This window comes from Hyperolius riggenbachi, chromosome 3 (assembly GCF_040937935.1).
Source record: "Hyperolius riggenbachi isolate aHypRig1 chromosome 3, aHypRig1.pri, whole genome shotgun sequence".
In the NCBI taxonomy this organism is placed as follows: Eukaryota; Metazoa; Chordata; class Amphibia; order Anura; family Hyperoliidae; genus Hyperolius; species Hyperolius riggenbachi.
Window position 1 is genome coordinate 67,197,255 of NC_090648.1, and position 17,908 is coordinate 67,215,162.

Here is a 17,908-nt window from a genome sequence, read left to right on the forward strand (position 1 = left end):
GCACCACTGAACCGCCGCACCAAGTCCTCTTGACAATAGCTATTAAAAATAATATATGCATTAAAGATAAATAATGGTTAACATCTGGTTCCAACCAAAATGTTTCTTGGGAGGTTTTAATAGGCCAAGGTGGGTTAAGGATCTTTGCATCCAGACTAGGAAGAAGGTCACTCAGTTGCCAGTACAGTAAAACCCGCTATCTGGAACTCAGGCATCCCAAAGTCTCAACCAACCGGCGTGCCTGAGGGAGAGAACGTGGGCGGTATTTTGGTAGTTTGCAGAGCTTTGCGCAGCAGAAGCGACTTACCAAACCTTCGGGTACAGTCTTCTACACTTCCTGCAGCTCCCAGCAGCTTTCCTGTGTCCATGATCAGCTCCCAGCGTGTCATGTGACCTGCATCGGGTCACATGCAGGCTTCGGGAGACATACACAGAGGACACAGGAAAGCTGCTGGAAGCTGCAGGAAGTGTAGAAGACGGCATCCGGAGGTTTGGTAAGTCGCTTCTGCTGTGGAAAACTCTGCAAGAAGGAGGTTAGTGTTATTTTCAAGCTCACATATCTGACATCAGACAATTTTTGCCTGTATCTGATACTGGGGGTCTTACTGTACATTTATTGGTGTGCCAACACACAGGGACTGAAGGGAAGTTGTCGGTGGAGTTTTGCTTTACCTACATGATGGAGCCAAAAACAAAAGAGAAAAAGAAAGCTGTGCCTTTAGCTAATGAGAGCAGTTGTAGCTGGCTGCTTAGTGATACATCCAGTAATTGTCACAGCAGCAGCAGCAGGCTGCAGCTATTTGTTGACAGTGAAGGCCTGCAGGCCTGTGATGGCTCTTCCCAGGATTAAGGCGTGGACATCATGGGTGCCTGCAAGAAGCACAATGCATCTATTAACTGCTGTCCGCTCTGCAAATAATAGAGACATACAAAAGGCGATACAGTACACAGCACAAGGTCATTGCATTACAAGGGGTAATGTACACTGATCCAGTTCAGCTGCGTTCAGCTAGCCATACACTCATAAGGTGGCCATACACTGGTCGATTCGCAATCAGATTCGACCAACAGATAGATCCCTCTCTGATCGAATGTGATCAGAGAGGAATCGTATGGCCACCTTTACTGCAAACAGATTGTGAATCGATTTCAGCCTGAAACCGATCACAATCTGTGTAGCCGCCGCCAACCCCCCCCCCCCCCGCATACGTTACCTGCTCCGGCCGGCGCGAGTCCCCTGGTCCCAGCTGTCTTCTTCTCCGCTCCGGACCGTTCCTGCAGCTACTGAACTTCCTGTCCAGGGGAAGTTTAAACAGTAGTGGGCGCTCTACTGTTTAAACTTCCTGCCGGGACAGGAAGTTCTGTGTAGCGGCAGGAACGGTCCGGAGCGGAGAAGAAGACAGCAGAGACCAGGGGACTCGCGCCGGCCGGAGCAGGTAATGTATACCCGCTGTATTGCGTCGGTCGTCGAGCATTTGAACGCCGCTATCGACGCACTCCCGACCCGCCGGCGATCGAGAAAAAGCTTCCGCACGGATGGATCAACAGCAATCGACGGGAACGATCGATTTCGGACAGAAATCGATCGTTCTGTCAGCGGTGTGCGTGGCGATTTCACAGCTGATTCGATCACTGTGATCGGATCGGCTGTATATTGGCGGGAAAATTGTTTGGTGTATGGGCCCCTATAGATTACCCCTCAATGTGGCAAAACAATCAACCCCTTGCTGATCGAAATCTGATCAGAGAGGGATAGATGTCTACCACACAGCTAGTGATTTTCAATAGATTTTAGCATTGTTTGATGCAGTGTGACACCATGACCCATCAATCGGCTACTGCTAAAGCAATGCCCCCTAGTGGCCAGAAGAGAAAGCACACTCCTACTGACAAATCTGCCACCCAAACCCCACTGCAAATGTGGGAGAAGCGTTTACTGCACTGTTCATTGTAAGAGTCTGATGTCACTCGATGGTGCAGTTACTGTTCAAAGTGAACCCCAGGTGAGAGCGATATGGAGGCTGCCATATTTATTTCCTTTTAAGCAATACCAGTTGCCTGGCAGCCCTGCTGATCCTCTGCCTCCAATACATTCAGCCATAGACCTGGAACAAGCATGCAGCAGATCAGGTGTTTCTGACATTGTCAGATCTGACAAGATTAGCTGCATGCTTGTTACAGGTGTGTTATTCAGACACTACTGCAGCCAAATAGATCAGCAGGGCTGCCAGGCAACTGGCATTGTTTAACAAGAAATAAATATGGCAGCCTCCATATCACTCTCACCTTGTGTTCACTTTAATGCAGCACATATTTATCCACCCTCTGCAGTGAATAGGAAGAGTTCTTCTGCAGCTTGCACTGTACCTTCATACGTGTTCACCGCTTCCAGGTTCATGACATGCCGGATGATGTGATACTCGTCACAGATGCCGTTACCACCGAGCATGTCCCGAGATTGCCGGGCGATATCCAGGGCCTTCCCACAGGAGTTCCTCTTCAGCAGCGAGATCATTTCAGGAGTGGCTCTGCACAGGGTAAACAAAGAGCAAAGCATGGTAATCATTCCATCTGTGTGGGATCTAGTGGGCATAAAATAAGGCCCATCTGTGATGGTCACAGCAGCCAATCACATCCAAGTTCTAAATTCTGCAAAGAAAAGGAATGGCTATGGGGGACACACATTTTCTACATGAAAAGGAAACACTACAGAGTAAAACTGTCTCTTCTGCAAAGCAAATAATCAAACCATGCCTTAAAGTGAACCAGAGACGAAGCACCCTCATGTATTTTACCATATATATTGGTGGGAACATTAGAGAAAACACCTACCCTGCTCTCCATTTCATCCTCACTGCTAAAAGTGTCTGTTATCAGCTGTGATAAGAATCCCGGACTGAGAATTCAATGCAATGTCAGGTTTTGGATAGGCACACCTTGCCGTGTTTCTGTAGTCGGGTGCTCAGCCTTGATGCAGAAGCGGCATCAGTCCAATACAAGCAATTCAAGGTCGGCTGGCACACCAGTTCAAAGTTCCAAGCAGTTTTATTGTATGCACAACATGAGAATTCAGTCTGGCTTTGCTGGGAATGATTATTGCTGAGTCATTATAGCAGAGCCACAAGGGGGCAGGCTTGGGCTTGAAAAGACACCAGAGAAGACAGACTCAGCTATAATCATTCCGTAGCAAAGCTAGACTGAGTGCTCAGTGGGGGATTCTTATCAGAGGTGATAACAGTCAGATTAAACAGAGAACAATGAAACAAAGAGCAGATTAGGTGTTTACTGTCATCTCCCACTGATTTATAAGGTAAAATACATGAGGGTACTTCGTCTCTGGTTCTCTTTAAAAGCATCAGTCGCATGTATTATATTGCATTTCGAGTGTGGCTGTCATCTGTATTATGAAAAGAATAATGTAACTTCAGGGTGACAGTGGCACTGCGTAAATATGAGCTGGAATAGCCTACCAGTGTCATTCCTATCTGCTAGGAGACTACTCCTTATTTGCAGGTTTGTGCTTTTTCAGCAGACGTGTCCGGCATTAGGTGCTGGATACTGGGGACTTTGCTGTACTTATTATTTCCACGAAAGAAAGAGGAGGGAGGAATAGTTGCCACTGCAGCTTAGGACAGCTGACACTGGGATGGTGCAGGCAGGGTTCACACGCTCTCTTCTCACGCTGTGGTACACTCTGCGTGCTCAGATCAAAGTGAAAGGCAGTGTAGAAGGCTAGGAACCTCCGCTGAAGCGCAGTTCTAGCGCGAAACGGCCACCAGGCATCTGTCCCCAGCACCCACCGCACCACCACACTCTGCAAGATGGTATGTTACCTTTTTTAGCTACGTCTTTGTACCGCTAATTTGTGCCTCACTATTGGAATAAAGCACCTGCAGTGCCGATTGCCTTTCTCATCTCCTTCATTTATACTTATAATTTCCACTAATCAACACGGTGCTGAATCTGTCTAGTTCAGTTTTGGATTTTGTTAGGTCTGGAAACCCTACAATACCACACACTTTCTTCTAGAGGGATACAAACTTTGCACAGTTTCCCAGCCCTGTGATATCACGGTCTGAAATATAAGCACATAGGAAGGAAATGCACAACAGCAATAGAAACAGACAGTTTATCCCATGCTATCAAGAATAGTAGTTTCCAGAACTAAAACAAGACGACAGGAAACAACAGAATCGAGCCCGGCGTTTGCACAAACAATGGTAAACGATGGTACTAAGCGCTCTCCATTCCTTTGAATGGACCGTGCTTGAGTGATGGGTACAGCAGCAGTCATTCAACGCCTGTGCGAACTAGCCCTGGAACATATACAGTGGAGGAAATAATTATTTGACCCCTCACTGATTTTGTAAGTTTGTCCAATGACAAAGAAATGAAAAGTCTCAGAACAGTATCATTTCAATGGTAGGTTTATTTTAACAGTGGCAGATAGCACATCAAAAGGAAAATCGAAAAAATAACCTTAAATAAAAGATAGCAACTGATTTGCATTTCATTGAGTGAAATAAGTTTTTGAACCCTCTAAAAATAAAAGACTTAATACTTAGTGGAAAAACCCTTGTTTGCAAGCACAGAGGTCAAACGTTTCTTGTAATTGATGACCAAGTTTGCACACATTTTAGGAGGAATGTTGGTCCACTCCTCTTTGCAGATCATCTCTAAATCCCTAAGGTTTCGAGGCTGTCTCTGTGCAACTCTGAGCTTGAGCTCCCTCCATAGGTTTTCTATTGGATTAAGGTCCGGAGACTGACTAGGCCACTCCATGACCTTAACCTTTTCGGGACCGCTTGCAGTAGATTCTACGCCGCACTTGTGGCTGTTCTAGCCTGATGCGGCGTAGAATCTACGCCGGCCCGCAATTTCCGCTCCCGACGCGATCGTGCGCACCTGGAGGGGGAGATTAAGCTGTCATATGACAGCCGACATCCCCCCCGAGTGATCAGCAGCCATCGCGTATGGCTGCTGATCACACGATCACTACGATCGCCATCGGATCGTAGTGATCTGTTTGACAGCTGCGGCGGCAGGGGGGGAAAGAAGAGGATCCACTCACCTCCCTGCCGTTCCAGCGACGATCGGCGCCCCCTCCGCTCTGGCCGGCATCTCCGCTTCATCTGACGTCAGCGCCGGGTCCCGGCTTGATGACGTCATCAAGCCGCGACCCGGAACTGCTCGTCAGACAGAACGGAGATGCCGGCCGGAGAAGAGGGTTCCGTGCGGCTCATCGCTGGAGCCTGGAAGGTAAGTGAAGGCTGCTGGCAGAAGGGGGGGCCCAGGCCACCAAGGGGGGACACAATGCCAGGCAGCCACAGACGGGATCCGGCCGCCTGACCCCCCCAAACGCGCGCACCCCCTTCCCGCGCAAAATGCCTGGTCCTTAAAGCGGAATATAACCCTGCATTTCAACTTTGCTCTAAAACATTATTTACAGTATATTATATGCAACCAGCATTTTTTTTTTTACTAGACCAGCATTGGAAGGGTTACACAGGGCTTTAAAGTCCCTTGAGATTTCTGTAGACGCATCCGAACCTGCAATTAGATACATTTTGTTTACATACATGTATCTAATTCTTGAATGTGACTCATCTCTCTCACTGAAAAGGAGCTTGGAGGACTGCCAAAGAGTGTGTAACTGTTTATCAATAAATACATCTAACTAAATACAATGTAACAATCTGACTTCTGCAGTTCTCTCCACGGAACTTGAAACGTCTGTGTTTAACCCTTCCAATGCTGGTCTAGTAAAAAAAAAATGCTGGTTGCATATAATATGCTGTAAATAATGTTTTAGAGCAAAGTTGAAATGCAGGGTTATATTCCGCTTTAAGGGGGGGTAGGTGGCCGTCCCGAAAAGGTTAATGTGCTTCTTCTTGAGCCACTCCTTTGTTGCCTTTGCTGTATGTTTTGGGTCATTGTCGTGCTGGAACACCCATCCACGACCCATTTTCAGTTTCCTGGCAGAGGGAAGGAGGTTGTCGTTCAGGATTTCACGATACATGGCTCCGTCCATTTTCCCGTTAATGCGATTAAGTTGTCCTGTGCCCTTAGCAGAAAAACACCCCCAAAGCAAAATGTTTTCACCCCCATGCTTGACGGTGGGGACGGTGTTTTGGGGGTCATAGGCAGCATTTTTCTTCCTCCAAACACAGCGAGTTGAGTTAATGCCAAAGAGCTCTATTTTGGTCTCATCAGACCAAAGCACCTTCTCCCAGTCACTCACAGAATCATTCAGGTGTTCATTGGCAAACTTCAAACGGGCCTGCACATGTGCCTTCTTGAGCAGGGGGACCTTGCGAGCCCTGCAGGATTTTAATCCATTGCGGTGTAATGTGTTTCCAATGGTTTTCTTGGTGACTGTGGTCCCTGCTAATTTGAGGTCATTCACTAACTCCTCCCGTGTAGTTCTAGGATGCTTTTTCACTTTTCTCAGAACCATTGACACCCCACGAGGTGAGATCTTGCGTGGAGCCCCAGAGCGAGGTCGATTGATGGTCATTTTGTGCTCCTTCCATTTTCGAACAATCGCACCAACAGTTGTCACCTTCTCTCCCAGCTTCTTGCTAATGGTTTTGTAGCCCATTCCAGCCTTGTGCAGGTCTACAACTTTGTCTCTGACAACCTTGGACAGCTCTTTGGTCTTTCCCATGTTGGAGAGTTTGGAGTCTGCTTGATTGATTGATTCTGTGGACAGGTGTCTTTTATACAGGTGACTAGTTAAGACAGGTGTCCTTAACCTCCTCGGCGTTCTATTGAGATCGCCAGGGAGGCTGCGGGAGGGTTTTTTTTTAATTAAAAAAAAAACTATTTCATGCAGCCAACTGAAAGTTGGCTGCATGAAAGCCCACTAGAGGGCGCTCCGGAGGCGTTCTTCCGATCGCCTCCGGCGCCCATAATAAACAAGGAAGGCCGCAATGAGCGGCCTTCCTTGTTTTGCTTAGATCGTCGCCATGGCGACGAGCGGAGTGACGTCATGGACGTCAGCCGACGTCCTGACGTCAGCCGCCTCCGATCCAGCCCTTAGCGCTGGCCGGAACTTTTTGTTCCGGCTGCGCAGGGCTCAGGCGGCCAGGGGGGCCCTCTTTCTCCGCTGCTCGCGGCGAATCGCCGCAGAGCGGCGGCGATCAGGCAGCACACGCGGCTGGCAAAGTGCCGGCTGCGTGTGCTGCTTTTTATTTGATAAAAATCGGCCCAGCAGGGCCTGAGCGGCAGCCTCCGGCGGTGATGGACGAGCTGAGCTCGTCCATACCGCTCAGGAGGTTAATGAGGGTGACTAATTGAGTAGAAGTGTCTAACCACTCCGTAGGAGCCAGAACTCTTAATGGTTGGTAGGGATTCAAAAACTTATTTCACTCAATGAAATGCAAATCAGTTGCTATCTTTTATTTAAGGTTATTTTTTCGATTTTCCTTTTGATGTGCTACCTGCCACTGTTAAAATAAACCTACCATTGAAATGATACTGTTCTGAGACTTTTCCTTTCTTTGTCATTGGACAAACTTACAAAATCAGTGAGGGGTCAAATAATTATTTCCTCCACTGTAGTATACTATAACGTATGTGACTATACTGGGGCGGGCACCTACTTGTCCTGATCCTTCAGTCTCCCTAGCTGCAGACAAGCCTGAAGACCAATGGTGATCTCTGTCAGCATGTCGGCCATCTTCTTCTGGATGAGCTGGTTCCTGGCCAGCGGGACGCCAAACTGAATTCTGCAGCAAGAAACAGAATATCATCATCATCATCAATGTATCAAAACTCAGTCCACCGCTTATTCATGGCTGTGGGAGGAATGAAAGGGTTATTCCACCTCAGCACAAAAATCTGGAGGATTACAGGTCATTGGACAAAAAATAACATACATTCTCGGGTATATAATCTGTACAGCGCTGTTGAAGATGTTGGTGCTATATAAATGGTAAATAATAATAATAATATTAATAGGGTAATGCATAAAAAAAAATAGTAAAACAGGTTTCAACAAATAATATAAGTGAAAATAAAGAAATATCAAGAGATTAAAAAAAAAATATATATTAAAACCATTTACAGATAAATACATTTTAGCACATTTAAATCACATTAACTGGTATTTATGTTTTTTTTTTTATGCTTACTTAAAGGACAGATGCGTGGAGTTAAAAAAAAAAAAAAAAAAAAGGATCTAATTACCCAGGGCTTCCTCCAGTTCCTGGTAGCCGTCCTGTGCCCTCGCCATATCTCCGCTTCCATCTGTTGTCCTGTGGTCCCCTCCGTTACAGATGCCAACTGGCATCTACTGCGCGAGTGCCGCTCGCAATCGCGCTGACGTGTTCTGCGCAGACACAGAACTACTGCGCCTGAACAGAACACTCCAGACCACATCAACGCGATCGAGAGCGGTGCTTGCACAAACGCAGTAGATGTCGACCTGTTGAGGTCGGCCTCTGCAGCGGAGAGGACCCCGGGACACCGTCTGGGAGCGGAGCTGCGGCGAGGGCACAGGACGGCTGCCAGGCAGAATCCTCTATACATAAAAGTCTTCTTTTGTGTGTTATTGATCTCTATGGAGCCTCACTATACAGAAGAGAAGCGCAGTGCCACATGTCACTTGCCTGTCCAGCGTGTACTGCCTGGCTGTGTGGAAACAGAACTCTGCAGCACCCAGAGCGCCCCAGGCTATTCCATAGCGAGCGTTGTTCAGACAGCCAAAGGGTCCCTGCAACACAAATACACGTTTATTACTATACAAAATGTACACACAGTTATTTGGGTTTCCAGACTACTGTTAGCCAAAATATACCCTGTTAGCCACAGTTACCCCTCACTGATATAATTAGAACACTTAGAGCAGAATTTTTTTATGTAGAAATATATTCTTGTATTTACATGCATAGTAAAACCCCCGCTATCCGGAACTCAGGCATCTGGCATGTGAGGTGTGTGCAGCAGTAGTGGCTTACAAAACCTCCGGGCACCATCTTCTACACTTCCTGTGGTCCCAGCGGCTTTCCTGCATGGCTCCCGGCGAGTCACCTGATCGCATTGGGTCACATGCAGGCTTCCGTAGCCATACACAGAGAATGCAGGAAGTGTAGAAGACAGCGCCTGGAAGTTTTGTAAGTCGCTTCTGCTGCACACCGGTCTGCATGAGTGGTGTTAGTGTTATTTTATGGCCGCCTACTTTACTTTTTAATCTATTAACCCCTCGCACTCTCGCATGCAAATGTTCAAACAAATGCATTCACAGATTCACTCATCCAGGCACAACTGTTATCCCTACAGCTAAGTTAAAAGCCGGGGTCTTAGTTCACAGAAGAATGCATTCTTTTGCTTAGTCTTCTATACTGCGCAGAAGTACCCAGGTAAACATAGGTGTCCTAACTCTGGCCCTGTAACATGCCTAGTGCAGACATGCAAACATTCATTGCATCAAACCTATCAATGGATTAGGAGCACACATCCTGACGTCCTCTCCTAGGACAGATAGTGCATCTTACCAATCGCACAAGGGAGCTAATGTAATGTATCCATGCGCACCATGCACATACACCAGCATAAGCTGTGTGCTAACGTAATGTATCCATGCGCACCATGCACATACACCAGCATAAGCTGTGTGCTAACGTAATGTATCCATGCGCACCATGCACATACACCAGCATAAGCTGTGTGCATGCTGACATTACGTTTTTGGTGCGCATGGATACATTACGTTAGCTCCCTTGTTTGATTGGTATGATGTGCTATCTGTCCCAGGAGAGGACGTCAGGATGTGTGCTCCTAATCCCTAGATAGGTTTGATGCAATGAATGTTTGCATGTCTGCACTATGCATGTTACAGGGCCAGAGTTAGGACACCTATGTTTACCTGGGTACTTCTGCGCAGTATAGGTGACGAAGCATAAGAATGCATTCTTCTGTGAACTAAGACCCCGGCTTTTAACTTAGCTGTAGGGATAACAGTTGTGCCTGGATGAGTGAATCTGTGAATGCATTTGTTTGAACATTTGTATGCGTGAGTGTGAAGGGTTAATAGATTTTTGCTGTTTTCTAGCCACACCCCCTTCAGCACCTCCCTTTCCTTAATAACTTATTTAATGTCCTAACTAGAGGCGATGTGCCTGGATATATGTATTTTTTTTTACTTTACTTTTCAAGCAACCGGCACGCACACATACCCGGCAACAGGCAATTCCTGCCTTGTGGCAGATATTAGGGGTTTCACTGCACAAAGAATATACAGAATTTACATGGAACAGTTTTATAATCAGCATTCAAGTAAAAAAGATCATAAAACATAAGAAAAGCTTTGGTTGTAAAAATGACATTAGCGAAAATACAATATTTACCATTACCAGCCCCTCTGTTTCACGTCAAGTTTAAACTCCTCACCTTATAGAAAGCTCTACATAAGCCGTCACCTCCTTAAAGAGAATCTGTATTGTTAAAATCGCACAAAAGTAAACATACCAGTGCGTTAGGGGACATCTCCTATTACCCTCTGTCACAATTTCGCAGCTCCCAGCCGCATTAACCACTTGAGGACCACAGTCTTTCTACCCCTTAAGGACCGGCCACTTTTTTTCCATTCAGACCACTGCAGCTTTCACGGTTTATTGCTCGCTCATACAACCTACCACCTAAATGAATTTTGGCTCCTTTTCTTCTCACTAATAAAGCTTTATTTTGGTGCCATTTGATTGCTCCTGCGATTTTTACTTTTTATTATATTCATCAAAAAAGACATGAATTTTGGCAAAAAAATGATTTTTTTAACTTTCTGTGCTGACATTTTTCAAATAAAGTAAAATTTCTGTATACATGCAGCGCGAAAAATGTGGACAAACATGTTTTGGATAAAAAAAAACCCATTCAGTGTATATTTATTGGTTTGGGTAAAAGTTATAGCGTTTACAAACTATGGTGCAAAAAGTGAATTTTCCCATTTTCAAGCATCTATGACTTTTCTGACCCCCTGTCATGTTTCATGAGGGGCTAGAATTCCAGGATAGTATAAATACCCCCCAAATGACCCCATTTTGGAAAGAAGACATCCCAAAGTATTCACTGAGAGGCATAGTGAGTTCATAGAAGATATTATTTTTTGTCACAAGTAAGCGGAAAATGACACTTTGTGACAAAAAAAAAAAAAAAAGTTTCCATTTCTTCTAACTTGCGACAAAAAAAAAAATGAAATCTACCACGGACTCACCATGCCCCTCTCTGAATACCTTGAAGGGTCTACTTTCCAAAATGGGGTCATTTGTGGGGTGTGTTTACTGTCCTGACATTTTGGGGGGTGCTAAATTGTAAGCACCCCTGTAAAGCTTAAAGGTGCTCATTGGACTTTGGGCCCCTTAGCGCAGTTAGGCTGCAAAAAAGTGCCACACATGTGGTATTGCCGTACTCAGGAGAAGTAGTATAATGTGTTTTGGGGTGTATTTTTACACATACCCATGCTGGGTGGGAGAAATATCTCTGTAAATGACAATTTGTTAATTTTTTTTACACACAATTGTCCATTTACAGAGATCTTTCTCCCACTCAGCATGGGTATGTGTAAAAATACACCCCAAAACACATTATACTACTTCTCCTGAGTACGGCGATACCACGTGTGGCACTTTTTTGCACCCTAACTGCGCTAAAGGGCCCAAAGTTCAATGAGTACCTTTAGGATTTCACAGGTCATTTTGAGAAATTTCGTTTCAAGACTACTCCTCACTGTTTAGGGCCCCTAAAATGCCAGGGCAGTATAGGAACCCCACAAATGACCCCATTTTAGAAAGAAGACACCCCAAGGTATTCCGTTAGGAGTATGGTGAGTTCATAGAAGATTTTATTTTTTGTCACAAGTTAGTGGAAAATGACACTTTGTGAAAAAAAACAATAAAAATCAATTTTCCGCTAACTTTTGACAAAAAATAAAATCTTCTATGAACTTACCATACTCCTAACGGAATACCTTGGGGTGTCTTCTTTCTAAAATGGGGTCATTTGTGGGGTTCCTATACTGCCCTGGCATTTTAGGGGCCCTAAACCGTGAGGAGTAGTCTGGAAATCAAATTCCGCAAAATGACCTGTGAAATCCTAAAGATACTCATTGGACTTTGGGCCCTTTAGCGCAGTTAGGGTGCAAAAAAGTGCCACACATGTGGTATCGCCGTACTCGGGACAAGTAGTACAATGTGTTTTGGGGTGTATTTTTACACATACCCATGCTGGGTGGGAGAAATAACTCTGTAAATGGACAATTGTGTGTAAAAAAATCAAAAGATTGTCATTTACAGAGATATTTCTCCCACCCAGCATGGGTATGTGTAAAAATACACCCCAAAACACATTATACTACTTCTCCCGAGTACGGCAATACCACATGTGTGGCACTTTTTTGCACCCTAACTGCGCTAAAGGGCCCAAAGTCCAATGAGTATCTTTAGGATTTCACAGGTCATTTTGCGGAATTTGATTTCCAGACTACTCCTCACGGTTTAGGGCCCCTAAAATGCCAGGGCAGTATAGGAACCCCACAAATGACCCCATTTTAGAAAGAAGACACCCCAAGGTATTCCGTTAGGAGTATGGTGAGTTCATAGAAGATTTTATTTTTTGTCACAAGTTAGTGGAAAATGACACTTTGTGAAAAAAAACAATAAAAATCAATTTTCCGCTAACTTTTGACAAAAAATAAAATCTTCTATGAACTTACCATACTCCTAACGGAATACCTTGGGGTGTCTTCTTTCTAAAATGGGGTCATTTGTGGGGTTCCTATACTGCCCTGGCATTTTAGGGGCCCTAAACCGTGAGGAGTAGTCTGGAAATCAAATTCCGCAAAATGACCTGTGAAATCCTAAAGATACTCATTGGACTTTGGGCCCTTTAGCGCAGTTAGGGTGCAAAAAAGTGCCACACATGTGGTATCGCCGTACTCGGGAGAAGTAGTACAATGTGTTTTGGGGTGTATTTTTACACATACCCATGCTGGGTGGGAGAAATAACTCTGTAAATGGACAATTGTGTGTAAAAAAATCAAAAGATTGTCATTTACAGAGATATTTCTCCCACCCAGCATGGGTATGTGTAAAAATACACCCCAAAACACATTATACTACTTCTCCCGAGTACGGCAATACCACATGTGTGGCACTTTTTTGCACCCTAACTGCGCTAAAGGGCCCAAAGTCCAATGAGTATCTTTAGGATTTCACAGGTCATTTTGCGGAATTTGATTTCTAGACTACTCCTCACGGTTTAGGGCCCCTAAAATGCCAGGGCAGTATAGGAACCCCACAAATGACCCCATTTTAGAAAGAAGACACCCCAAGGTATTCCGTTAGGAGTATGGTGAGTTCATAGAAGATTTTATTTTTTGTCACAAGTTAGTGGAAAATGACACTTTGTGAAAAAAAACAATAAAAATCAATTTTCCGCTAACTTTTGACAAAAAATAAAATCTTCTATGAACTTACCATACTCCTAACGGAATACCTTGGGGTGTCTTCTTTCTAAAATGGGGTCATTTGTGGGGTTCCTATACTGTCCTGACATTTTGGGGGGTGCTAAATTGTAAGCACCCCTGTAAAGCTTAAAGGTGCTCATTGGACTTTGGGCCCCTTAGCGCAGTTAGGCTGCAAAAAAGTGCCACACATGTGGTATTGCCGTACTCAGGAGAAGTAGTATAATGTGTTTTGGGGTGTATTTTTACACATACCCATGCTGGGTGGGAGAAATATCTCTGTAAATGACAATTTGTTAATTTTTTTTACACACAATTGTCCATTTACAGAGATCTTTCTCCCACTCAGCATGGGTATGTGTAAAAATACACCCCAAAACACATTATACTACTTCTCCTGAGTACGGCGATACCACGTGTGGCACTTTTTTGCACCCTAACTGCGCTAAAGGGCCCAAAGTTCAATGAGTACCTTTAGGATTTCACAGGTCATTTTGAGAAATTTCGTTTCAAGACTACTCCTCACTGTTTAGGGCCCCTAAAATGCCAGGGCAGTATAGGAACCCCACAAATGACCCCATTTTAGAAAGAAGACACCCCAAGGTATTCCGTTAGGAGTATGGTGAGTTCATAGAAGATTTTATTTTTTGTCACAAGTTAGTGGAAAATGACACTTTGTGAAAAAAAACAATAAAAATCAATTTTCCGCTAACTTTTGACAAAAAATAAAATCTTCTATGAACTTACCATACTCCTAACGGAATACCTTGGGGTGTCTTCTTTCTAAAATGGGGTCATTTGTGGGGTTCCTATACTGCCCTGGCATTTTAGGGGCCCTAAACCGTGAGGAGTAGTCTGGAAATCAAATTCCGCAAAATGACCTGTGAAATCCTAAAGATACTCATTGGACTTTGGGCCCTTTAGCGCAGTTAGGGTGCAAAAAAGTGCCACACATGTGGTATCGCCGTACTCGGGACAAGTAGTACAATGTGTTTTGGGGTGTATTTTTACACATACCCATGCTGGGTGGGAGAAATAACTCTGTAAATGGACAATTGTGTGTAAAAAAATCAAAAGATTGTCATTTACAGAGATATTTCTCCCACCCAGCATGGGTATGTGTAAAAATACACCCCAAAACACATTATACTACTTCTCCCGAGTACGGCAATACCACATGTGTGGCACTTTTTTGCACCCTAACTGCGCTAAAGGGCCCAAAGTCCAATGAGTATCTTTAGGATTTCACAGGTCATTTTGCGGAATTTGATTTCCAGACTACTCCTCACGGTTTAGGGCCCCTAAAATGCCAGGGCAGTATAGGAACCCCACAAATGACCCCATTTTAGAAAGAAGACACCCCAAGGTATTCCGTTAGGAGTATGGTGAGTTCATAGAAGATTTTATTTTTTGTCACAAGTTAGTGGAAAATGACACTTTGTGAAAAAAAACAATAAAAATCAATTTTCCGCTAACTTTTGACAAAAAATAAAATCTTCTATGAACTTACCATACTCCTAACGGAATACCTTGGGGTGTCTTCTTTCTAAAATGGGGTCATTTGTGGGGTTCCTATACTGCCCTGGCATTTTAGGGGCCCTAAACCGTGAGGAGTAGTCTGGAAATCAAATTCCGCAAAATGACCTGTGAAATCCTAAAGATACTCATTGGACTTTGGGCCCTTTAGCGCAGTTAGGGTGCAAAAAAGTGCCACACATGTGGTATCGCCGTACTCGGGAGAAGTAGTACAATGTGTTTTGGGGTGTATTTTTACACATACCCATGCTGGGTGGGAGAAATAACTCTGTAAATGGACAATTGTGTGTAAAAAAATCAAAAGATTGTCATTTACAGAGATATTTCTCCCACCCAGCATGGGTATGTGTAAAAATACACCCCAAAACACATTATACTACTTCTCCCGAGTACGGCAATACCACATGTGTGGCACTTTTTTGCACCCTAACTGCGCTAAAGGGCCCAAAGTCCAATGAGTATCTTTAGGATTTCACAGGTCATTTTGCGGAATTTGATTTCTAGACTACTCCTCACGGTTTAGGGCCCCTAAAATGCCAGGGCAGTATAGGAACCCCACAAATGACCCCATTTTAGAAAGAAGACACCCCAAGGTATTCCGTTAGGAGTATGGTGAGTTCATAGAAGATTTTATTTTTTGTCACAAGTTAGTGGAAAATGACACTTTGTGAAAAAAAACAATAAAAATCAATTTTCCGCTAACTTTTGACAAAAAATAAAATCTTCTATGAACTTACCATACTCCTAACGGAATACCTTGGGGTGTCTTCTTTCTAAAATGGGGTCATTTGTGGGGTTCCTATACTGCCCTGGCATTTTAGGGGCCCTAAACCGTGAGGAGTAGTCTGGAAATCAAATTCCGCAAAATGACCTGTGAAATCCTAAAGATACTCATTGGACTTTGGGCCCTTTAGCGCAGTTAGGGTGCAAAAAAGTGCCACACGTGATATCGCCGTACTCGGGAGAAGTAGTACAATGTGTTTTGGGGTGTATTTTTACACATACCCATGCTGGGTGGGAGAAATAACTCTGTAAATGGACAATTGTGTGTAAAAAAATCAAAAGATTGTCATTTACAGAGATATTTCTCCCACCCAGCATGGGTATGTGTAAAAATACACCCCAAAACACATTATACTACTCCTCCCGAGTACGGCAATACCACATGTGTGGCACTTTTTTGCACCCTAACTGCGCTAAAGGGCCCAAAGTCCAATGAGTATCTTTAGGATTTCACAGGTCATTTTGCGGAATTTGATTTCCAGACTACTCCTCACGGTTTAGGGCCCCTAAAATGCCAGGGCAGTATAGGAACCCCACAAATGACCCCATTTTAGAAAGAAGACACCCCAAGGTATTCCGTTAGGAGTATGGTGAGTTCATAGAAGATTTTATTTTTTGTCACAAGTTAGTGGAAAATGACACTTTGTGAAAAAAACAATAAAAATCAATTTTCCGCTAACTTTTGACAAAAAATAAAATCTTCTATGAACTTACCATACTCCTAACGGAATACCTTGGGGTGTCTTCTTTCTAAAATGGGGTCATTTGTGGGGTTCCTATACTGCCCTGGCATTTTAGGGGCCCTAAACCGTGAGGAGTAGTCTGGAAATCAAATTCCGCAAAATGACCTGTGAAATCCTAAAGATGCTCATTGGACTTTGGGCCCTTTAGCGCAGTTAGGGTGCAAAAAAGTGCCACACATGTGGTATCGCCGTACTCGGGAGAAGTAGTACAATGTGTTTTGGGGTGTATTTTTACACATACCCATGCTGGGTGGGAGAAATAACTCTGTAAATGGACAATTGTGTGTAAAAAAATCAAAAAAGATTGTCATTTACAGAGGTATTTCTCCCACCCAGCATGGGTATGTGTAAAAATACACCCCAAAACGCATTGTACTACTTCTCCCGAGTACGGCGATACCACATGTGTGGCACTTTTTTGCACCCTAACTGCGCTAAGGGGCCCAGAGTCCAATGAGTACCTTTAGGCTTTACAGGGGTGCTCAAAATTTAGCACCCCGCCCACTTGCCAGGACAGTTAACAAACCCCACAAATGACCCCATTTTGGAAAGAATACACGCTAAGGTATTCCATGAGGGCCATGGTGAGTTCATAGAAAATTTTATTTTTTGTCACAAGTTAGCGGAAAATGACATTTTGTGAAAAAAAAAAAAAACACAAAACCACAATTTCTGCTAACTTGTGACAAAAAATAAAACATTCTATGAACTCACCATGCACCTCACGGAATACTTTGGGGTGTCCTCTTTCCAAAATGGCATCATTCGTGGGGTCTGTCCTGGCATTTTAGGGTCTCTGCAATCATTACATGTATGGCCAGTATTAGGAGTTTCTGCTATACTCCTTATATTGGGCATAAGGGTAATGCACTGTGGGCTGAAAGGAAAAATGAACGTCAAACAATCAATCAATGTGGATGAAAAAATATCTGCCAAAAAATTTTGAAAAAAAAAAAAAAAGAGGGAGGAAGGCGTCTGCCAGGACATAGGAGCTGCCGCCCCAAAAATCCAAACCCACCAGCTCGTATGCCCTGGCAAACCTGATTTATCCATTCACACCGATCGATGTGGATGAACAAATCATTGCCAGAGTTCTTTTTTGATACAAAGTGTTTGCCAAAGCATATGAATCCCCAACACCACTCCTCGGCCCATATGCCTCGGCAAACGTATCTTTTTGACTGCGGAGGAGAAATCTCGTCCTGCAGCGCTGCATGCACCGACTTGTGTGTAAGCTGACAGACGCGCAATGTTCTGTCAGGATGCACCATCAGTGCTGCAGCTGATTGGTTGGTCTGGATAGAAAAAAAGAGAGAAGAAAAAAAGACAAAACAATACAAAAAGGAGGGGAAGGCGTCTGCCAGGACATAGGAGCTGCCGCCCCAAA

At 44.3% G+C, this 17,908-nt stretch overlaps 1 protein-coding gene across 1 annotated transcript in view; it reads right to left on the bottom strand.

Annotated features, from left to right (window-relative positions):
- Positions 1–341: 341 nt before the first annotated feature.
- The window catches only part of GCDH (glutaryl-CoA dehydrogenase), a 57,821-nt gene continuing 40,254 nt past the window's right edge, over positions 342–17,908 (bottom strand). The window contains exons 10-13 of the mRNA XM_068274303.1: positions 8,613–8,716; positions 7,605–7,730; positions 2,368–2,528; positions 342–870 (exon numbers count right to left, since the gene is read on the bottom strand). Of these exons, the coding sequence (XP_068130404.1) occupies positions 797–870; positions 2,368–2,528; positions 7,605–7,730; positions 8,613–8,716 (465 nt within the window). The 3' untranslated portion in view covers positions 342–796. The remainder of the gene's footprint in view (positions 871–2,367; positions 2,529–7,604; positions 7,731–8,612; positions 8,717–17,908) is intronic.